General features: G+C 54.5%; 1 protein-coding gene across 3 annotated transcripts in view; it reads right to left on the bottom strand.

The window, feature by feature from the left end:
• Positions 1–23,300, bottom strand: part of VPS13A (vacuolar protein sorting 13 homolog A) — a 2,314,464-nt gene that overhangs the window by 1,548,508 nt on the left and 742,656 nt on the right. For 2 of the 3 annotated variants that reach the window (XM_085633382.1, XM_085633374.1), the window contains exons 33-34: positions 5,408–5,715; positions 5,264–5,281 (exon numbers count right to left, since the gene is read on the bottom strand). In XM_085633382.1, coding sequence (XP_085489508.1) covers positions 5,264–5,281; positions 5,408–5,715 — 326 coding nt within the window. The remainder of the gene's footprint in view (positions 1–5,263; positions 5,282–5,407; positions 5,716–23,300) is intronic. The other variant, XM_085633365.1, reaches the window with a different exon arrangement.

Below are 23,300 nucleotides of genomic sequence, written 5' to 3' on the forward strand. Positions count from 1 at the left end.
CAGGCGTTGTCCGCGTACGTGACTTCAGCGAGGTCACATAAGTCCCACCCGGCGCACCTTCGTCAGTCTTCTTCGGAGAACTTTTCCGCGCCACAACGCGGAGCCAGCAGACAAAACTGTGAGAGTATAGGAACAGTGTGCAAAAGAGCAGAAATAGGAATGGTGAGGAACACCACCATAAAGAGCAGTGCCCGGCACTGCAGTACCCAAAGGCAGGGAAAGAATAAAGAACAGAGCAGCAACCCTGCCAGTACAGAGACAGCCCCCCCCCCCCCCCCCCCCCCCCCCCCCGGAGACAAGGGACATATGTAAAAATGTCACGATAATATGCAACAGGACTACGACCCCAACCAAAGACAAGGAAGGGGAACCAGTCGGGGACATACAGGGAATGACAAAACTCCAAGCCATCCCCATCACAGAGTGTGACCACCCCCATCAGGAGCAAGGGCAGAGGCACAGCCAAAAGACCCCAACCTCAAGGATCGCAAAGAGCCAGAAGTACCAACAAACCTATACTCCCATGTGACAACGGGGAGGAAAAAGGGACAGCCTGACAGAAAGAGGGAAAGAATGTACTCATAGAAGACACAGCCACCCACAGGGAAGAGAGTGTAAAAGACCAAATCACAAGCCCTCGCAGAACGGGCAGAAAGGGCGGGCTGTGAAGGAATCTGCGGCTAGAATCGTCTCTACCAGATACATCGGTACCGAAGGTAAGTAACTCGTACATCAGATAGAGACTAGTAGCCGCAGATTCCTTCAAGTAGAATAGATACCCTAGCCACACCCAAGGGGAAGGAGGGTCTGCAAGAGGACCCCACCCACCTGGGCACAATTGAGGGCCACACGGGGGTGGAGTTCTTTAACCGGACGAGGAGCCCCGTCCCCCAGGCAAAGGGAAACCCCCGCCAGCAGAAGGCCACCAACCCCAAGGGGGGAGGGGGGGTGCGGGAAAAGAAGAGAAGAAGATAGCCTGTCATCACTCAGCAGAGGAAACAAGGCAAGGCGCATAGAGGCTAAACAGCCCACGCCCATGTGAGGCAACAAAACCTCCGCCCAAGGCCAAGGCAAGGAAAGGAGCACCGAAGGAGAAGAGCAACCTAGAGACTCCAAGGAGAAGAGGCAGAGCAAACGCAATCCCAGACAGGACGGCGCCAGCAGCAAGAACCAGGCAGAAGCCGAAAAGGGGAACTAAAGGTCACCCAGGAAGAATCTTCCAACGCCCCGCAGGGACAAACTGCACATGCAAGAGGATCCAGAAGGCAGTGACCATCCCCCCCACAGGTAGAAGAGGTAGAACCAAGTGCAAGGCCCACTGGAAGCAGCGGAGAAGGCAGGATGACAGTCCCACTAAAGCCCCAAGAAGGCACAACGGTGCAGAAAGAACAAGAGGGCGGCACTGGCAAGCTCCGCCAGACGCCAGGGACACCAAAGAACGAAACACTCAAAGCAAAAAGGCGAAGAAGAAGGTTGCATCCGCAACATACCATAACGCCACGAAGAGCAGAAGCCCGCAGGCGACCACAACTCCCCAGCACATACCAGGGCTATATAACAGCCAACCCTGCCCCACATAGGGCATGTCATATCCCAAGACATGGGAACCTTTTAGGAAGAAACGTCCGCAGCAGAGGACAACAAAAAAGACCTGCGGCAAAAAACCCCGCAGGAGGCCTATCAAGCAGCCAGAGGGGAAACGCAGAAGGCCCAATCTCAGGCCCAGCATGCTGTAAAAAACACACAGTCAAAAAGGGCTGGCCATCAGCCAACAGAACCACAGCCTCAGCAAGGAGGACTCGAGTGGCCATGAACCACACAGAACAGACAACCGGGGCGACCCGCCCCAACGGAAGAACAGCTCCAAGAACCAGATCAACACGCAGGTCACTGAGGAGGAGAAGAAGGAGGGGGAGGAGGAGGAGGAGGAGGACGACGAAGCCCCGCCAAGAACCTCTGGATGGCGGAGTTCACAGGGGCATGGAACAAAAGAGCACCATTGAAGGAAAGGTCCACCAGCCGTTCTCGAACATTCTCCTGGAACACACTGTCCCGAAGCCAGGCATGGCGACGAAGGGCAAACGAAGAAGCCATGGCACGACCCAGCACCTCTGAGATGTCCAGAGCGGAGCGAAGGATAAACGTCGCCAGCTTCCGACCATCCAAGACATGGTGTCTCAAGTCCACACAGGCAGCCTCTTGAGAAGCGGCAGACATAAGGGACTCCGCCAAGTCCCACAAGCAAGAAGTGACCATAGCCAAAACACACAGTGTGTTAAGGGCTCGCAGAACTACACTGGTTGAGGCAAACATATTGCGCCCCCAGCGGGCCTCCCGTGACGGGGGAGACAACAGCAGCAGCAAAGCAGGAAAGGCAGAATGCAAAAGGGGGCCTCTGGTCGAAGGGTGAAGAGAAAGGCACACCGGATCACACTGTGCCGGATGGTGGAGGTGCGGAAGGTGCTGGGGCACCGGGTCCCCCGTGGCGGGACGGCCCCAAGTGAGAAGAGTGGAGTGAACACTCGAAGGGAAGCAACACTTCCCTACCACCAGAGCCCTGATGGAGAACCTCCAGAAGATGATCTGCGGGGAAATGGGTAGCTGGATCACCCATGCGCAAAAGCCGCACCCGCCTGCGTAGGGCCCCGCGGAGGGGAAAGCAGCTCCTCGTTAGGTGACAGCTGCAAGCTAAGGCGGCCATCCCCCAAGCCAACCGGAGGAAAGAAGGGCCAAGGCCGGAAGGAAGGAAGAGGGACAGAGGAGTGGGGGACCTGCGGCTCCTCCGGCGAGGAGCCGCCTTCAGACTACGTTGAGGGAGAAGCCACGACACGGCGGCCCGTCTCTGGCGAGGATGACACCAGCAACTGCCGAACCTCTGGAGAAGAGTAGGCATCCGAAGACGAGTTAACGACCAGACGTCGGCCCGCGCCGTCGAGTCCGCAACCTGAGGCAGGACACTGTCATTGACCGGCGCCGGAGGAGACGCCGGGGCAACCTCCGACACAGCACACGGCGCAGGAGACAGGAGCTGGGCCGGAGCCGGGGTGGCGAAGGGGAGTCACCGGAACGGCACCGACCTGACCTCCGACGAGCCAGCCCCCTGCGTGGAGGGACGAGAAGGGCCCGGGGAGAGACGAGGAGTCCCCCACCAGCTGCGACTCGAGACAGGGCAAGATGGGCCCTCCGCCGACCCCTGTGGCGCCGCCAGGGCCAGCAGCCACCGGCGCCGTAGTGGTATCACCTTGGACAATGCCGTTGTCTGTCCTGAGGACCAAGAGGGGCTTGGGGGTGCGACCCGAGCCCCGGCGACCTCCCACGACACCACAGGGACTCCCGCAGGAGTTTGCAGCGAAGGAGAGGCGCAGTGGTCCGAAGGAGGGGCCCCCGAAGGGCTTCACCCCAACGGTACCACATCATCAGAGCATGGATCCGAACCAGTCGGCGCCGGGGCCGGAGCCGCCGGCGACGCCGCGGAGAGCCCCACACACTGCAAGGGATCCGCTGACGTCCCAGGAAGGAAAGGAGGAGGAGGAGGAGGAGAAGCCAGCGAGGTCTGCAAAGCCGCCGCATATGGCTCTGGTCGCCCCTATGCCGGGAAATGGTGGATAAGGGGACGACATGAGGGGCCGCACCACCCGCTCAGAGCCCACGCCCCCGACAGGCCGGAACCCGACCCTCAGGGACAAACTGCGACACTTATCAATAGGTGAGCGGCGCTCTTGTGACTTGGGAGAAGATCGAAGTTGGCGAGGGAAGCCACGGGTCTGAGAACCCTCCGCAGGGGCCGGGCGAGATGACGATGCCAACCTGGACACACAAGCCGAAAGAGGTTTCATCCGGCGCTCCCGCCGGGATGTCGACTTCATCTGCTGGCACGCCTCACAATCAGTGGAGTCGTGGTGCTCCCCCAAAACATCACATACAAATGGGGTGAGGATCCGTCGCCGACATGAGGCGGCCACACGTCAAGCAAGTTTTAAAGCCCAAAGGCATTCGCACACTGTTCCCACACACACAGCAATAGCATAAGGGAAAGGCCTAAACAGGCCCAGTGCACAAACCTGATCCGCGTTGCACGCGGAAAAGGAAAAAACTGACATAGGCGCACCAGGGTGGGACTTATGTGACCTCGCTGACATCACGTACGAGGAGGACACCTGGGCGGAGTTGCGTGATGCCATCCCCCCGGCGCGCGGGGATGCTGGTCAAGAAAGCTTTCCGGGTTCAGTCTCATGCCTGGGGATAATTCTACTTGAAGGAATCTGCGGCTAGTAGTCTCTATCAGATTTATTGTATTTTGTTAATATACATATTTTTTCACGTCATACCATGGAGTGATATTTTTTGTATTCCCTGCTATGAACTCAAACGCAAATTTATAACAAGGTTCTTCATATATCTTTTAGCGTGCTATTTTTATATGAAATTGAATACTGTTGACAGTCCGTGAAAGGACTGCATAACCCTGAGCTTTGTAGACCTCATTAATGTATGTGGTGTGTAGCTGTTTTTCTGTAACACTTGAATCTTGGAGCAATGTGAGTTTTAATTTGCCGCCAGCAGGACTTGGAGGACATATACAACATCCTGATGAGAAGCTAAACAAGACAACCCAGAACCAAATGGTCCAAGGGACATCTATTGCGTATGTTTGAAGGTTTTGCTGTATTATAGGATTCACTCATCACTGTATTAAGCATTTTCACATGAACTACTTTTCTTATGAAGCCTCACTTGTCTCACTTTGGTATAAAGGGGAAAGCAACCTTCACTGCAGCTCCATCACTTTCAAACTCACAGCCATTACATAGGTACAGAATGGTATGACTTGACAGATTTGTTTTTCTTGTTTCAGTTCACTCTTAGTTTTCTTTCAACTACCTCATTCCTACAGGCAGACGTGACCGTGACACTAAATGCAAGATATGTTATTTTGGTCTTCATTGCTGAGTAATGATAAAACACTGTGAACCTTGTGCACGCAGCATTGGGAAGCAAGAGGGAAAACTACTACTTTGAGAAGGATGCCAATGCATATACAACCATCACAGCATGATTTCAATGTCAATTATCAAAGTATTAATGGCATGCATCAGCACATTCAATCTGAAAATACATGCCTCTGTCTTGCAAACACCAAAGTACAAAAAACACAACCAAAGTTTCAGTGGGGAAGACACAAGTGCAAGTCATGAAATGTGCATGCACATGAACCACTCTGCTCATGCATGACACTGCTGAAACGTTGGTATCATTTACTTGCCTGCATGTTTTGTAAAATCTGAACAGGTGACACCACATTTATGAACAAAGGCATGGAGCAGGAAGAAAACAAAATTATGATGAGCTTCTGATAGCCATTTCCTGAAAGATTAAACATCAGAATAACAAAGGGACAATCAGTTACCTGTAAAGTTTGAGTTCACTTAGCTTCACCGTCATCGAGTCAATGACGGGAGGAAGGCTGCACCGTGTTTTTGTGGCAACAATGAAGAACTGGTTCTTTACAGTAATGAGACCAAAATCAGCAACCAGGACATTCGTGGACAGAGCAGACTGTGGCACTATTACTACGGGTGCTTTAACATTGATATCAAGTGCAAGGCGGAAACTCCTCTGAGCAAATTCTTTTACACCTGAAGCAGCTTTCTCTGCAGCTTGAACTGTTACTTCGGTCAAAGCGTCCTTGGCAGCTTGGAAATTGTTGACAAAAGCCTGAAAATAAAAAATAAAAATAAATAAATGGAGAAAATTGGTATAAACATTGCTAGAAACAGGCATACTTAAATACATTGGTGCACTGAATGGCATCCCATACTCATAAAATATACAAATGTACGAGTTACTTACCTTCGGTAACAATGTATCTGGTAGAGACGATTCTAGTCGCAGATTACTTCCCGTAGAATTATCCCCAGGCGTGAGACTGGATCTGGAAACTTTTTGCCACAGCATCCCTGCGCGCCAGGGGTCGGGGCGACACCACGCGACTCCGCCTAGGTGACGTCCGCGTACGTGACATCAACGAGGTCACATAAGCCCCACCCCGGCGTGCCTACGTCAGTTTTCTTCAGAGAACTTTTCCGCGCCGCAACGCGGAGCCACCAGGCAAACTGTGGGAGCAGGAGAACAGTGTGCGAAAGAGTAGAAACAAAGAATGGAGACAAGCGACACCATAAGGAGCGGTGCAACACTGCAGCCTCCAAAGGCAGGGGCGGAATAAAGAACAGAGCAGAGCCCCGAGCAGCCAGCCTGCCAGCATGTAAACTGCCTTTCCCCCCTCTCCCCCGGAGACAGGGAACATATATAAAGGCAGGACACCTGTAGCAGGCCTACAACCCCCACCCGGAAATAGGGAAGGGGAGCCAGCCCCAGAACAGACTGGACAACTGTAGGAAGGTGGATATCTGACTATGGTTACCCCCAACTTTTTGCCTAGTGTCTAGCTGGTTTTTCGACTTAGTTGGCCTGAGATCCTGCCATTCAGGGTCTCAGGCTGTCTGCTCTCTCTTTAAAATGGACTCCATGTACCCTAGGTACATACCCAATTGGTAAGGATCACCTTATTGGACCCTGTAGAGTGTACCCTAGGTACCCAGGGCATAGGTGTACCCTAGGCCTCCCAGGGGCTGCAGCATGTATTATGCCACCCCTGGTCTGGCCTTCCAATCAGACACAACTGGCTGGTCACTCAGCTGGGGCAAGGTCATGTAATCACCCCTTGCTTAGGTGTAGTATTCCTATACCTACCTTATATATAGACACATGTGTACCTATCAGCCACTCCTATGGCAGGCCTTAACAATCCTGGAGGCAGAGTGCTTGGTAACATGTGAGATGGTGCTCTAGCATGAGCTGAGCCTGTCTGCAGCTTTCGGAACGATGTCCTTAAAGCTGTTCTATGATATAGCCTACCATATACTCTTAAAGAACAAGTTACTTACCTTCGGTAACGATGTATCTGTAAGAAACATTAGTTAGTTAGATTCCTCACCTTAGAATATCCCCAGGCGTCAGACTGGATCCGGAAGATTTTTCGTCAGCAATACCCCTTGCGCGTCGCTAGGCGTCGTCTGCGGCTCCGCGTCCGTCGTCGGCGTCGTGCGCCGGGATGACGTCGTCGGAGTACTTAGACGCCGCCCTCGCGCGCTGACGTCAGTTCTTGTACATAGCCTTCCGCGCCAGGAACGCAGAGCCATGCAAAGACCGACACTGGTGCCAAAAATAAAATCTAGGGGCCTGAAAGGACAACCTTAACCCTAGATGTCAGTTCGCAGAACGGGGAGGATGGGTGGGTCGGTGAGGAATCTAACTAACTAATGTTTCTTACAGATACATCGTTACCGAAGGTAAGTAACTTGTTCATCTGAAAGAAACACGTTAGTTAGATTCCTCACCTTAGAATAGATACCCAAGCAATACCATCCCCGGTGGTGGGTCTGCTAACCAAGATCACACCAGAAAGTCCTGGAGGACAGAAAGGCCAAAGAAGCCATCCCTCCGGACTTGGCTGTCAAGGCAATAATGCCTGGCAAACGTGTGTAGCGAAGCCCACGTCACCGCCTGACAGATGTCCTGCAAAGGGACTCCCCGTCCCAAGGCAGTAGTAGCCGCCGTGGCCCGAGTAGAATGGGCGCGCAGCCCAGCATGAGGGTCCTTTTTAGCCAAGGAATAGCAAATTTTTATACACAAAACGACCCACCGAGAGATGGTCCGTTTGTGCACAGCTTTCCCCTTCTTAGCGCCCACGTACCCAACAAAAAGCTGGTCGTCCACCCGGAACTGTTTTGTGCGGTCCAGATAAAAGGAGAGCGCACGTTTTGGGTCCAGACGGTGGAGCCTCTCTTCCTCTTTGGAAGGATGCGGAGGCGGAAAGAAGGTGGGCAAGGTGACAGACTGCCCAAGGTGAAATGGAGTCACCACTTTAGGAAGAAAGGAGGGACGAGGCCGAAGGACAACCTTGTCCGGATGAACAGACAGAAAAGGAGGCTTTGAAGATAAAGCCTGGAGCTCACTCACCCGTCTAGCCGAGGTGAAGGCTACCAGAAAAGCAGTCTTAAGAGTCAGAAGACGAAGAGGGCAATTGTGAAGAGGCTCGAAGGGAGCGCACATCAAGAATGTCAAGACCAGATTCAAGTCCCACTGAGGCATTACAAAAGGGACCGGAGGGAACGTGTGTGTAATGCCTTTGAGAAAGCGTGTAACCACAGGGGACTTGAAAAGAGAAGGCTGATCAGGAAGCCGCAAGAAGGCGGAGATGGCAGCAAGATAACCTTTCAGGGTGCCCAGGGCAGAGCCCTGCCGGGCCAGAGAAAGAAGAAAGAGGAGAACCTCAGAAAGAGGGGCGGGAAGGGGATCCACAGCCTTTGCTGTGCACCATGCCACAAATTTGTTCCACCGGCAGGCGTATACCGACTTTGTGGAGGGACGCCTGGCTGCCAGAATGATATCACAGACTTCAGGAGGCAAGTCAAATGGCATCAACTGCCGCCGCTCAATCTCCACGCATGGAGGTGGAGGCTGGACAGGTTCGGGTGGAGGACCGTCCCCTGCTGCTGCGACAGAAGATCCTCCCGAAGGGGCAGACGAATCGGGGGATCGGTCAACATACTGAGTAGCTCGGGATACCAGTATCTTCGTGCCCAATCCGGAGCCACCAAGATGACTTGGGCCCGGTCGTGCCTGATCTTCTTCAGCACTCTGGGCAGAAGTGGTATAGGCGGAAAGGCGTACAACAGACCGCAACTCCACTCGTGACGAAAAGCGTCGCCGAGCGAGTGCCGCCTTGGAAATTCCAGCGCGCAGAACTGCTGACATTGCGCGTTCTCTTTGGTGGCGAATAGATCTAACCAAGGCTCTCCCCACTGCTGAAAGAGACCTTGCGCCACTTCGGAGTTCAGACGCCATTCGTGATCCATCATGCACCGGCGGCTGAGTTCGTCTGCTCTGGCGTTCAGAGAACCCGCCAGATGTTGAACCACCAGGGTGACGCCCTGGTGTTCCAGCCATGTCCAGAGGCGCAGAGCCTCCTGACAAAGGGTCCACGACCCCACCCCGCCCTGTTTGTTGCAATACCACATGGCGGTGGTGTTGTCCGTGAACACCTGCACGACACTTCCCCTGACAGAGGGAAGGAAGGCTTTCAGTGCAAGTCGGATCGCTCTCAACTCCAACAGGTTGATGTGGAGACGACACTCCGCCGGAGACCAGAGGCCTCTGATCTCCGCCTCTCCCATATGGCCACCCCATCCCAGGAGGGACGCATCCGTCACTACAACATGCTCCGGTTGGGGAAGGGAGAGGCTCTTGCCCTTGACCCACTCGCGGTCCGTGAGCCACCACTGCAACTGTTGAGATCAAGACATGGTCGGACAGGTTGCCGTGATGCTGGGCCCACTGAAACTTCAGGTCCCACTGCAGAGCCCGCATGCGCCGCCTGGCGTGATGCACTAGTAGGATGCAGGAGGCCATCAGCCCCAGAAGCCGCAACACTAGCCTGACCGAAACCCGGGATAGAGGCCGAAAGATGGGAATCAGGGCCTGTATATCCCGGACCCGCTGTTCCGGTGGATGGACCCGGAACTGCGCCGAATCGAGAACCGCTCCGATGAAGAGGAGCTTCTGAGAGGGACTCAGGTGTGACTTCGGCACGTTGATGGAAAACCCCAGCAAATGCAGGAGATCCGCCGTAGTCTGGAGGTGGGAGACGACTGCCTGGGGCGAGCCCGCCTTCAACAACCAGTCGTCGAGATAGGGGAAGACTGGAACCCCTGATCTGCGCAGATGAGCTGCGACCACCGCCATCACTTTCGTGAACACCCGAGGGGCACTGGTGAGGCCGAAGGGGAGCACGGTAAACTGAAAGTGCTCTTGGCCCACCGTGAACCGCAGGTAACGCCGGTGGGCCGGCAGGACGGGGATGTGGAAATATGCGTCCTGCAAGTCCAACGCTACCATCCAGTCTCCAGGGTCTAGGGCAGCTAAAACCTGAGCCAACATTAGCATCTTGAACCTTTCCTTTCGGAGGAAGGCATTGACGTTCCGGAGGTCCAAGATAGGGCATAGGCCCCCCTTGCCCTTCTTGGGAACCAGAAAGTAGTGGGAATAACAACCACGACCTACTTCTGGACTCGGAACGCGCTCGACGGCCCCCTTGGCCAAGAGAGCCGAAACTTCCTCGCGGAGAAGATTCAAATGATCCCCCGAGATACGGTGGTGCTGCGGTGGCATGGCTGGAGGGGTCGTCTCGAAGGGGAGGGAGTAGCCCCTTCGGACGATTTGCAGCACCCACCTGTCCGATGTTATGGACCGCCAGTGGAGCAGGTGATGGCGAACTCTGCCGCCCACTGGCGTGGTATGGGCCTGAAAGCTCGGACTAGGAGGGCTTTGAGGCGGATGCTGCCGGGGTGGAAGTGGGCTGACCACGTCGGCCTCCATTTCCGCCACGGCGGAAACCACGTCCGCGACCGCGCGCAGGTTGGTTCTGCAGCTGGTGGCTTTGCGGACGTGAGGAGGCGCCCCTTCCTTGGCCACGAAAGGGGCGAAAAGCGGAGGTGTGCGCCCGCGGAGCCGAGAGGCCCAAGGACTTGGCCGTAGCCCGGGAGTCCTTAAAGCGGTTCAGCGCACTGTCCGCCTTCTCACCAAACAGGCGAGTGCCATCAAAAGGCATGTCCATGAGGGTGTTCTGGACATCCCCGGAAAATGACGTGGACCGCATCCAGGCGTGGCGGCGGAGCGCCACCGTGGTGGAAATCGCTCTACCCAGCGAGTCCGTGGTGTCAAGCCCACATCGTATGGCGTGTCGTGCTGCATCCCTCCCATCGGCCAAAGCCTGGTTAAGACGCGTCCGGACCTCCTCCGGACACAGGGGCAGCACGTCCTCCACCGTATCCCACAGGGAATGGGAATAACGGTCCAAGAGACAGGCGGTATTCAAGGACCGCAGGCCCAAACTAAGGGACGAGAACAGTTTCTTGCCAAACTGCTCGAGTCTCTTGGAATCCCGGTCCGGCGGAGCGGTCGGGAAGGAGGATTGGGAGGTAGAGGCCTGGATAACCAGACTCTCGGGGGTGGGGTGTTGGGACAGGAAACTGGGGTCGCCCGGAGCAGGGCGGTGGCGCCTGGCAACATTCCTATCCACAGGAGGGACTGTGGAGGGCTTGGACCAGGTGCCCTGCAGAACGTCAGTGAGGGCCTCATTGAACGGCAGCAGAGGCTCAGTGGAGCTTGCTGAGGTTTGAAGCACCTCAGTGAGGATGTTAGTCCTCACAGCCACGGCAGGCAACTCGAGCCCAAGGGCCTCGGCCGCCTTGCGCAGCACCACAGAAAATGCTGCACCCTCCTCCGAAGCCACGGTCGGAGGAGAAGTGAATCCAGTGTCTGGCGAGGTGTCCAGCCCACTGGCCTCCCCCAGTTCATCTGCCCAGTCCTGAGAAAGCTGTGACTGAACAGCCATAGGGTCCTCGAACCCCTCCCAGTCGCCCCCTTCTTCCGATTCCTGATAAACAGGAGAAACGATCGGAACCGGACTGTAGAGATGGTAGGACTCAAGCGGGGTCGGATGCGGCGTCGGTCGACGCCGTTGCGGCGCCGGGTCCGGAGGAGGGCTAAACTGGGGCGGTGTCGGCGCCAAAGGCGTCGGCGGCGTCGGAGGTGTAGGCGTGTGCGCCGGCGGCGCCGGTGGCGGCGTGACTAGGTCAACCGGCGGCGACGGGGGCCCAGGCATGGGCCCCGCGGGGACCTGCGGCGTCGAGACCGGAGTCGTCGACGGCGCCGGGGCCGGAGCCGCCGGCAGGCGAGGTCGCCCAGTCGAGTCCGCGGGGCCCGAAGGCGCACCAGCGGGCGTCGACGGTGGGGCCAGGCTCCTCATGGCCGAGAGGAAGGCACTGATCTCCGCCGGCGCCGCGTCAGTCCCAGGGACCGGAAGGTATGGGGGCGGACGCGGCGCCTGCAGCTCCGCCGGAGCCGCGGGGGTGGAACCACCCTGACCCTCGGCCGAGTCACGCGACCGGCGAGGGGAGTCCGAAGAGCGGTGTCGCCTCTTGGACTTCTTTGAGCGTTTGGACTTACCCGACGACTTGGAGCCGGACGATCGATGGCGTCGGCTAGGGCTCCGCGAGCGATCCTTGGACCTCCTCCTGGACCGGGATCGCGCACGACGCGGAGCCGAGTGGCGAAGCTCGAGAAGCTTGCGGGACCGCTCCCGCCTAGCCTTCGAAGTCAGGGCCTGGCAGTCGTTGCACGACTCCGCGTCGTGGTCGGGGCCTAAACAGTAGAGGCACCGGCGGTGGTGATCGGTCACCGACATCAGTCGATGGCAACCCTCGCAAGCCTTGAACCCAGGCATCCTACCGGCACCAGATGTCGACAGACAAGGATCAAAAATGATCAAAAAGATTTAGTCAAAAAAGACTAAAAGGGGTAGCTCTCCCGGATCTGCGCTTACTGGCGCGGAAAAAAGAAGAACTGACGTCAGCGCGCGAGGGCGGCGTCTAAGTACTCCGACGACGTCATCCCGGCGCACGACGCCGACGACGGACGCGGAGCCGCAGACGACGCCTAGCGACGCGCAAGGGGTATTGCTGACGAAAAATCTTCCGGATCCAGTCTGACGCCTGGGGATATTCTAAGGTGAGGAATCTAACTAACGTGTTTCTTTCAGATGTGCCTTATAATCTTAAACGGTTATGGTAAGGAATATGCTACTTAACAGTATGCATCTGTTCTTGGCATGTAGAGCTGCAGATCTATACACTTTTGCATAGATCGCCATCTGGTGTTGGGCCCGGATGTTTGCAGTTTGTTTTTCTTCTTGGACAGTCTTTGGAAGTCACGAGTTCGGTGACTCCTCCTTCGGTCCGTACTGCGCATGGGCTTCGGCTCCATCCTCAGATTGTTTTTCGCCAGCAGGGAAAAGATGGAGCGTAGTGATAATAGTAAGAAACCCATGTGTGTTGTATCTAAATAAGATAGACTGGAACGGATACAGGTAGCCGGGGAGGCGGGTGGGCGTGTATAGATCTACAGCTCTACATGCCAAGAACAGATGCATACTGGTAAGTAGCATATTCCGTTCGAGGCATATGAGCTGCAGATTATACACTTCTGCATAGATTATATAGCAGTACCCAACCCTAGCGGCGACCACCGGTATCCGTTGCAGTGGTTTGAAATAGTGTCTTTAGTACAGCCTGGCCCACACTAGCTTGTTGTTTGGAGTGCACGTCTACACAGTAATGTTTTGTGAAGGTGTGCGGTGTTGACCATGTGGCTGCTTTGCAGATGTCATCTAAGGGTATGTTCCCTAGAAAAGCCATAGAAGCCCCTATCTTTCTTGTAGAGTGGGCTTTAGGTGGAACAGATAATGTTCTTTTTGCTTTGTGATGTAAAATGCTTACAAATTTGCTAATCCACCTAGCTATCCCTGATTTAGAGATGGGGTTGCCTTTATGCGGTGGAGAGAAGGAGACAAACAACTGTTTAGTCTTTCTGAAAGGTTGCGTTCTTTGTATGTAGTACAGTAAAGCCCTTTTAACATCAAGTGTATGTAGAGCCCTTTCAGCAACAGATTGAGGTTGCGAGAAAAAAAAACGGTAATTCCACCGATTGATTAAGATGGAAGGGGGAAATGACCTTGGGCAGAAATTTTGGATTTGTGCGAAGTATCACCTTGCTGTGATGTATCTGTAAAAAGGGTTCTTGTATAGTGAACGCTTGTATCTCACTAACCCTTCTAAGGGAAGTGATAGCTACGAGGAAAGCTGTTTTCCAAGTAAGGAACTGTAGCTCACATTTATGCATTGGTTCGAAAGGCGGACCCATTAGTCTTGTAAGAACTACGTTTAGATTCCACACAGGTGAGGGTGGTGCCCTGGGCGGAATTACTTTTAAGGCCTTCCATGAAGGCTTTAATAGCAGGTACTCTGAAGAGTGATAAATGCTGTCTGTTTTGCAGGTAAGCAGCAATTGCTGCTAGGTGTAGACGGATGGATGAGTACGCCAGGTTACACCTTTGAAGATGGAGCAGAGAGCATATTATGTGCTGTATGGATACATCTAAAGGGTTGATTGTATTGTTACGGCAGTAAACAACAAATCTCTTCCACTTCGCGGCATAGCATGCTCGAGTGGTAGGACGTCTGGCTTCCTTGATAATGTTCATGCAATCAGGGGGAAGGTTAAGGTATCCAAATTCTAAGATTTCAGGAGCCAGATCGCAAGGTTGAGCTGAGCTGGGTCCGGGTGCCTGATTTCTCCATGGTTCTGGGTTAGGAGGCATGGGGACAGGTGCAGTTTTTGATGTGGTACCACCGAGAGCTGTAGTAGTGTGGTATACCACGGCTGCCTGGCCCATGTTGGAGCTACCAGAATGAGTGTGAGGGAGTGCTGTTGTAGCTTCCTTACCACTAACTGAGTTAGCGGGAGAGGTGGAAAGGCGTATGCAAATTTGCCTGACCAGTTCATCCATATCGCATTGCCTTTGGACAATGGGTGTGGTTATCTGGCGGCGAAGCTTGGGCATTTTTTGTTTTTGTGGGTGGCGAAGAGGTCTATCTGAGGATGCCCCCACTTGTGAAAGAATGGGTGAAGAACTTGGGGATGCAGTTCCCATTCGTGCATTTGCTGCGTTTGTCTGCTGAGCAGATCTGCCATGGTGTTTTGTATACCTGGGACGTGTTGTGCCAGGAGAAAGATTTTTTGTGGGATAGCCCATCTCCATATGCTCTGTGCTAAGCGAGAGAGCTGGGGAGAGTGTGTCCCCCCCTGTTTTTGAATATAATACATTGCAGTCATATTGCCTGTGCGAATGAGGACTGCCTTGGCTGAGATTTGTTTCTGGAATGATTTCAGGGCTAGAAAGATCGCCAATAACTCCAGATGGTTGATGTGGAGTAACCTCTGTTGTGGCGTCCATACACCTTGCACTGTGAGGTGTAATAGGTGCGCTCCCCAGCCGGAGAGCGATGCGTCTGTTGTTAGAATCACCTGAGGAACCGGGTCCAGGAACGGTCGCCCTTTGGAAAGGTTTGTGGTATTCCACCACTGCAGAGAGCGATGGGTGCGACCGTCCACCAACACCAGATCCGTCAGCTGTCCCTGGGCCTGGTTCCACTGGCGTGCTAGGCACTCTTGGAGTGGACGCATGTGAAGTCTTGCATGAGGCACTATGAAGATGCAAGATGCCATCATCCCTATTAGTTTCATGAACACTCTTGCTGGGAGAGAGTGCTGAAGAAGGAATCTTTGGCGCAAGGCTTGTATGCTTGCGATTCTGGCTGAGTTGGGATAGGCTATGGCTCTTGAGGTGTCTATAGTGGCACCGAGGTATTGTTTTGTGTGAGACGGTATCAAGTGGGACTTTTGGTGGTTCACCGTGAAGCCTAGCTGGTGGAGTAGTTGAATGGTAATGTTTGTATGCTGCACACACTGGTGGTAGGACGCGGCTTTTATGAGCCAGTCGTCCAGATAGGGGAAGACGTGAATGTTCTGTCTTCTGAGGTGTGCGGCCACTACTGCCAGGCATTTGGTAAACACCCGTGGTGCGGTTGTGACCCCGAAGGGGAGAACCTTGAACTGATAATGTTGGCCGTCCACCACAAATCGGAGGTACTTTCTGTGAGCAGGGTGTATTGGAATATGAAAGTATGTGTCTTTCAAGTCAAGTGTAGTGAGAAAGTCGCCCTGACAGAGGAGAGGGAGAACTTGTTGGAGAGTTACCATGTGAAAATGGTCTGAATGGATATATGCATTTAGAGGCCGGAGGTCTAGAATGGGCCGTAGGGTCTCGTCTTTCTTTGGTATTAGAAAGTACAGAGAGTAGACCCCTAAATCTTGCTGATTGACGGGGACCTGCTCTATAGCTTGTTTTTGCAGGAGGGAGAGTACCTCTTGTTTCAGATGTGTGGTATGTTCTTGTGACATCGCACGGTGTCTGGGTGGAATATTTGGGGGGTTAGAAGTTAGTTCGAGACAGTACCCTGACCGAATAATTTGAGTCACCCATTTGTCTGATGTTATGGCCTCCCAGGTTTGAAGGAAGTCTTGTAGTCTGCCCCCACCCGGAGTGGAATGGTCTGGGGGGAGCGGGGGAAAGTCATTGTGTGGGCGGTGTGGCAGAACGGGCGGTGTTGGTTTTGCCCCTGCCTTTATTATTGTTTCCGCGATATCCACCTCTTTGGTAGCCCTTTGAGAAGGTATTCTGAGGAGGGGACTTGTAGGACGTGGAGGTGTTATCGGAAGAGTAACCTCTGCCAGAGCCTCGAAAAGAGGAACGGCGAAAAGAGCGTCTAGGGGTTTGTGATTGCAGGGCTCCCATAGACTTCGCCGTATCTGTGTCCTTCTTCATTTTTTCCAGGGCTTCGTCTACTTTTGGGCCAAATAGGTATTGTTGGTCAAAAGGGTGGTTTAATATAGATGCTTGGACCTCTGGTTTAAAGCCTGAGATCCTGAGCCAGGCGTGACGGCGAAGCAGAACACTGGTGTTTATAGCTCTAGACGCCGTGTCTGCTGCGTCAAGTGCACATTTAATAGAGGTGTTGGTGATAATCTTTCCCTCTTGTATCAGTTCATTAGCCTTATTCTTATATTTGTCTGGGAGGTGCTGCATGAGAGCCTCCAGCTCATCATAGTGCGCTCTATCGTATCTCGCCAGCAGCGCCTGCGTGTTGGCGATGCGCCACATATTGGCAGCCTGCGAGGCAGTGCGTTTGCCGGACGCATCTAAGAGCTTGGATTCCTTATCAGGTGGTGGAGCCTCACCAGATGACTGAGAGTTAGAGCGCTTCCTAGCTGTGGAAACCACTAATGAGTCTAGGGGCGCAGGTCCTTTAATATAGACAGGATCCGTGGGGGCTGCCTTGTACTTCTTTTCTATTCTGGGGTTTAAGACCCTAGCTCTGACGGGGTCTTTGAAAACCTCTGTGGCATGCTTGGTCACCCCTTTAAGCATGGGTAATATAGCGGTGGATTTATCTGCTATGTCAAATGTGTCAAGTAGGAAGTCTTCCTCAACTGGATCACTGTGTAACTCCACCCCATGATAACGGGCCGCCCCTTGTAAAACGTGGTGGAACCCCAGGAAGTCCTCTGGTGGAGACGGCTTGGATGGATAGAGATCATCCTTAGGCACATCTGGGACATCGGGATTGTGATAATCCTCCCATGGGTCAGGTGTTCCCGGAGGAGTGGGGTCCTGTGGGGCATCTGTGGGATCATAGAATGGATCCCCGTGGTCATCAGGGTCTGGAGACGGGGTTGGAGACTGATGAGGCAAGGGTGGAGAAGGTGAGGGCGGAGATGGAGGGGGTGGAGGAGGTGGAGGAGGAGGAGGTGGAGGTGGTGGGGAGGGTACTCTGAACGGGGATATGGCAGAGTCCTTCCGTTTGGGTGGTGGAGGAGGAGTTGGCTTGTCCAAAAGTCTTTTCTTGGAAGACAAAATTAAATGACCAGTCCTTGGATCCTTTGTTAAAGTCTTTTGAAGAGGATCCGGTGTGAAAAGCTCCTCCGGCACCGATCGGAGCCGCCGGATCCTCCTCCATCGGTGCCGATGTTTTCGGAACCGAAGGCTTCATCGGTTTATCCGCGCCGTGCTTTCTCGGGGTATCCGATTTTTTGGTCGGCGCCGAGGCAGGCTTCGACACGGAAGCGTCGGTGCCGAGGGATTTGTCTTTGGTCGGCACCGAAAGGCCAGGTTTCGACACCGATGGCTTCGGAACAGAGGTTGTTTTCTTCAGTGCCAAAGAATGTTTTTCGGCGCCGCTAGGAGGCTGGCTCGGTCCCGAGCCGCCAGGAGACTTGTGATGCTTTTTCACCGGGCCCAAAGGTGGGGTGATGGAAGCAGTATGCTTGGTTTTCCCTAGGCCCGGAGGCGAAGGGGTAACCGGAGTCTCTTTCGGTATGGGCGCGAGAGTGGGAGGGGGTAGAGTACTCACGACCCTCTGCGCCGGTGTGATCTCCTCCACGTCGGAGTTGTCGGCCTCGGAAGCGCTGACGACGTCGTCCTCCAGCTCGGTGTGCTGCTGTCCCGAAGCTCCGGTGTCTTCTCCGAAGATGTCAGGTGGAGCCGAGGTCGATGAGTGCGCCATGGTGCGTCGAGCTCGTCGATCCCGAATAGTCTTTTTCGAACGAAAAGACTTGCAGGCGGGGCAGTCTCGGGCCTCGTGTTCGGGAGAGAGGCAGAGGTTGCACACCTGATGGAGGTCGGTGTGGGGAAATTTAGACCCACATTTTGGGCACTTCTTGAAGGGAGTCCTTTCCATCGGCCGAGACCGGAGTCGAGGTAGGCCCGAAGGCCGCTGCCTGGAATCGAAGAAGTGCCGAAGAGAGAGATGAAGAAGTCGATTCCGTCTAAAGAATCTCGATGGACGAGGATTTTTCGTCGAAGGTCGAACTGGAAAGGTTCGAAGCCAGAGCACGAAGTATTACATCCGAGCCCTACGGCGGAAAAAAACAATCTGAGGATGGAGCCGAAGCCCATGCGCAGTACGGACCGAAGGAGGAGTCACCGAACTCGTGACTTCCAAAGACTGTCCAAGAAGAAAAACAAACTGCAAACATCCGGGCCCAACACCAGATGGCGATCTATGCAAAAGTGTATAATATGCCTCGAACCTATGCTTTGGCTTTATCAAAACATGTCGTGTAAGGTGTCTAACACTTTGGAACAATACCCCCATCCCATTTCTGGGGATGAGGATATTTTTCCTTCCTTCTAGAGGGAGAAGACATGTTGAAGACCTACTACCCGGTTAAAGTTAACCAGAGCCCCAGCATCACAAAATGGATGCTGCTGCCACAGACACAAGTCTGACCTCCTGCTGCTGGGAGTCCTTCCAGCGAGGGAGGCTTGGACAATAGGTTTCCTGCCTTGGGAGGTGCTAGCACCACCCTAGACAGGACTTAGTGTATTGGGGCAGGGAGGGATGAAAGAAACGAGACACTGCCTGGGGCACACAAGGTGTTCCACGCATAGTCCAGTTCAAACCGGTGCTGGGGCACTCCAGCCCCAGTCCTGGCGCGAAATTGGACAAAGGGAAGGGGGTGTAACCACCCCCCTCCCAGGTCCCACCCATAAGGCGTGACCTAGCAGGCAACCCAGCCCCCCAGATTAGTATAAGTGTGGTATCTGGGCCCCAGGAGATTAGATTATCCTGAACCTGCAACTTGAACAGAAACTCTGGACCTTCGACATTCGACAAAAGAAAAAGACTGAAGAATCTCCCTTGTGGCCAAGGAGTGGCTACCCTGTGCAAACAAGTACCATCAAGAGACTTACCCTTTGCTTTGCTGAAGTTCTACGAGGGACCGACTGCAGAGCCCGACCAGAGCCTTGACTTCCAGACTTCTCCGACCCTGATCCACAGCCGAGCTGAGATCCGTGGAGGCGACGAGAGACGTGGGACCGGCTACCTGGGAAAAGTGGCGAGTATCTTCCAGCGCAGCTTCTGAGGCACCCTCGAAGTTGTGCACCGGGGATTGAGAAGCCCCAACCCCAAGCACCATCTGCACCGAAGATCAGCCCCCCAACACTCCACGAGTCCTGCGTGGGGCCCTTCTGCATTTTCCTGCTTGCCGCGTCTGTCCGGTCACTGGCCCGTTGGCTAGCCAACCTTTGCGACGACACACCTGTAACTTTCGACTGCTGGTTTGGCTCCTCCAGACTGGCTCCTGCTCTTCTGAAAAAGAGAAGCACCCCAGACCTTCCTGGTCTGCACCAGAAGCAAGTCCTCCATTCTGCGTGGGTTCCGCTTGCCAAGGCTTGGTGAGACCTAGTTCGACTTCGACGCCGCCGACAGCAAGAGCCTTCGTGGGACAGCTCGCCTCCTGGTCCTGGTCGTCCTCGACGTCTCCTGGTACCCGTGGCTGCTGCGACAAGCTTCACCTCTTCACCTGCAAACTCTCGACCTCGCCTGGTTCCTTCCTGGTTCCACGTGGTCACTGGCTAGTGACCCAGACTCTGTCCCTTCTGCTTGCAGGTATCCTTCCTTCTTGATCCCAGCCTTGGGATCCACCGGACACTCTTCACTGACTGCCTGTCAGCATCTTTCCTTCAGGCATCCATAGGAGTCGACGACGAAACCCGACACAACTTCACACCTATGCACCCGCAGCCCGTGGGCTAGGTAACTTGGGTACTCCGGTGCTCATCAGGGTATTGACTATTCTAGTGTCTAGTTTTCCAGTCTCGACTTCTTAGCTACTCCGGAAGTGTCCTAAATCTTATTAATTCTAAACTGTACTATTTCTATTGATTATACGCATTACGCGTGAGTGTTTCCACTCTGCACCTGAATCCCGTGGGCCTCCCACTCCCAAACCTCTGGTAGTGTAGTGTAGCCCCAGCGATTCCCTAGGCCTAGGCCTATCCTATTTCCGTGACAGTGGTCCTTATACCACTTCTTTAGTATATGGTTTGCGTGGCCCCTAGGGCCTAACTGTATTACTTACCTGTGTGACTTAATATATGCTTGAATAAGACTGTGTTGTACTTACCTCGAATCTCATAAAGAGTGCTGATGGTTTGACTAGAATAAATACACTTTATTTTATATATATACATCTGTTGCGGTGTCCTTTCATTTGGTATTCAAGGGGTTACAAATGGTATAACAGCTGGCTTCACATGCCATTCAGAGTTTAGCCTAAGACTGCTCTTGTCCATGCTACCACTAGGATAGCTGGTCTATAAGGTTGACTTTACAACCAATCACCATAAGGGTTGTTTGGACTGATACAAGGTGTACACTAGAACTAGTGACATCATACATCAGGCCAACTTCTCACAACAACAACAATAACAACAACAACAACAACCTTCCAAGCCACCCCAGCACAGAGGGCAACCATCCTCCAAGGCACAAGGGCAGGGCATGGCCAGGTGACTCCCAGACAGAGGACGGCAGAGGGGCAGGAACCCCCAGCAGCAAAAGGAAGGGAGGGAGGGCAGAGATTGAAGGTAAAAACCCTCCCCAAACCTGGAGCAGCCCGAGTAGCGGGGCACAGGAGCACCATAACCCCATCCTCCAGAGAACCAAGGGGAGGAAGGAACAGCAACAAGACGGAGCAACCCGCCAAGGGAAGGCACTCACAAGAGACACAGCGCCCCACCAGGAGGCGAGTGCCGAGACCAACCCACAGGTCCTCGCAGAACGGGGAGGTAGGAATCTGCGGCTAGAATCGTCTCTACCAGATACATCGTTACCGAAGGTAACTCGTACGTCTGATAGAGACTACTAGCCGCAGATTCCTTCCCGTAGAATAGAAACCCTAGCAATACCCACGGGGAATGAGGGTCTCGAAAGGACCGCCCAGCCATAACAGGACAGAGGGTCACACAGGGGACCAGACCTGCAGACCGGGCAATAACCCGGCCATTCCCAGGCAAGAGGAGCCCCCCACAAGCAGAACACCACCGACCCCAGAGGGATGGGGGAAGAAGAAAAAAAGGGGGGGTGGCCTTCACAGTCACGATAGAGGAACCAAGGGCCAGGCCAGAGAGGCCGAAGTACCCTACACCCCTTCAAGGCAATAAACTGCCCTCCAAAGCCAGGGGGGGAGCCCAGAGGGCCCAAGGAAACAAGGGAAAAGAAGGCTAAGCCACATCAGATAGAAGGCCACAGGCCAACCAGAGCAGCGCTAACAGACAAGCCGCCAGAACAGAAAAAACAGCCCAGGCCCCCAGGAAGACCGAGTGGGCAACACCTGACAAGGGAGGGCACAGAATTATACCAAGCAGGGAGAAGAGGAAAGGGCCAGACACACCCCCACGAGGGGTCGCGCACACGCCCTCAAGAAGCAAAGCAACATACAGAAACGCCACGGCGAACAGGCACCAAAGGGCCACCAGAACCCCCAGCAGAGCGCACGCTGTATGACAGCAACCACTACCCCACATAGGGCACATCAAGTCCCAAGATATGGGAACCCTCTTTGGAAGAACTTCCGCAACAGAGGAAAAACAAAAGAGCCACAGGAAAAAACACCCCGCAAACGGCTTGACAATCACCCCAAAGAACAACAGAAGGCCTAATCGGTGGGCCAAGTCTGCATAACAGTTCTAGCAAGAAACACAGCGAACAAGGGCCGTCCAGCAGCCAACATTGCCAGAGTCCCCACAAGGAGGACTCAATGGGCAGAAAACACACTCCACCGCAAGAACGACCGTCCCAAGAAGGACCAGAACCAGCTCAACTCCTCAATCACTGAGGAGGAGAAGGAGGAGGGGGAGTAATATAAGGGGGAGGAGGAGGACAGAGCCCCGCCAGGAACCTTTGGATGGCGGAGTCAGCTGGGACATGGAACAACAGGCTACCATCAAACAGGAGATCAATGAGCCGTTCCCGAATTTTTTCGGAGAAGACGCTGTCCCAAAGCAAAGCATGGTGACGGAGAGCGACTGAGGAAGCCATGGCCCGGCCCAGCACCTCCGAGATGTCCAGAGCGGAGTGAAGGATAAACGCCGCCTACTCCTGGCCATCCAACGCATGACGCCGTAAGTCCACCTGAACAGTCTCCTGAGAAGCTGCGGACCTCAAAGACTCAACCGAGTCCCACAGACTAGAGAAGGCCCTAGCCAGGACACACAAGGTGTTCAGGGCCTGCAGGGCCGCGCTGGTCGAGGCAAACATGTTGCGCCCCCAAGAGCCCAGCCAGCGGGCCTCCCGGGAGGGCAGAGTCAACAGCTGCGGCAGGGAGGGAAAGGCAGTCCGCAAAAGAGGACTGGCCGCAGAGGGGTGGAGGGAAAGACACGCAGGGTCATGAGGCGCCAGAAGGTGCCGGTGTAGAAGGTGCTGAGGCACCGGATCCCCTGAGGCAGGACGCCCTCAAGCCCCCATCAGCGACGAAAGGAGCGAACCCTCAAAGGGAAGCAAGATCTCCCTCCCTCCAGAGCCCTGGTGGAGAACCTCCAAGAGATGATCCGTCGGAAAATGAGCATATCAGGTCACCCATTTGCAGAATATCCACAGCTGTGGACACCGCGTGAGCAAAGGCCGCACCCGCCTCTGTAGGGCCCCGCGGCGAAGAAAGCAGCTCCTCTGTGGGTGACGGCTGAAGACTAAGGCAGCCGTCCCCAAGCCAAGCGGAACGGGCATGGGCCAGACCTGGAAGGTAGGAGGAGCCAAGAAATGGGGGACCTGCCGCTCCTCCGGTGAACACTGCGGCCTCAGAAACGGCAGGGAGCCACCCTTCGACGATGCCGGGGAAAAAGACACCACTCGGCGGCCAGTCTCCGGGGAGGACGACACCAATATGCAGGCCACCTCCGGAGAAGAGGGAGCGCCTGAAGACGAATCCGCAACTCG

Source organism: Triturus cristatus, chromosome 2_1 (genome assembly GCF_964204655.1).
Source record: "Triturus cristatus chromosome 2_1, aTriCri1.1, whole genome shotgun sequence".
NCBI classification, from domain to species: Eukaryota; Metazoa; Chordata; class Amphibia; order Caudata; family Salamandridae; genus Triturus; species Triturus cristatus.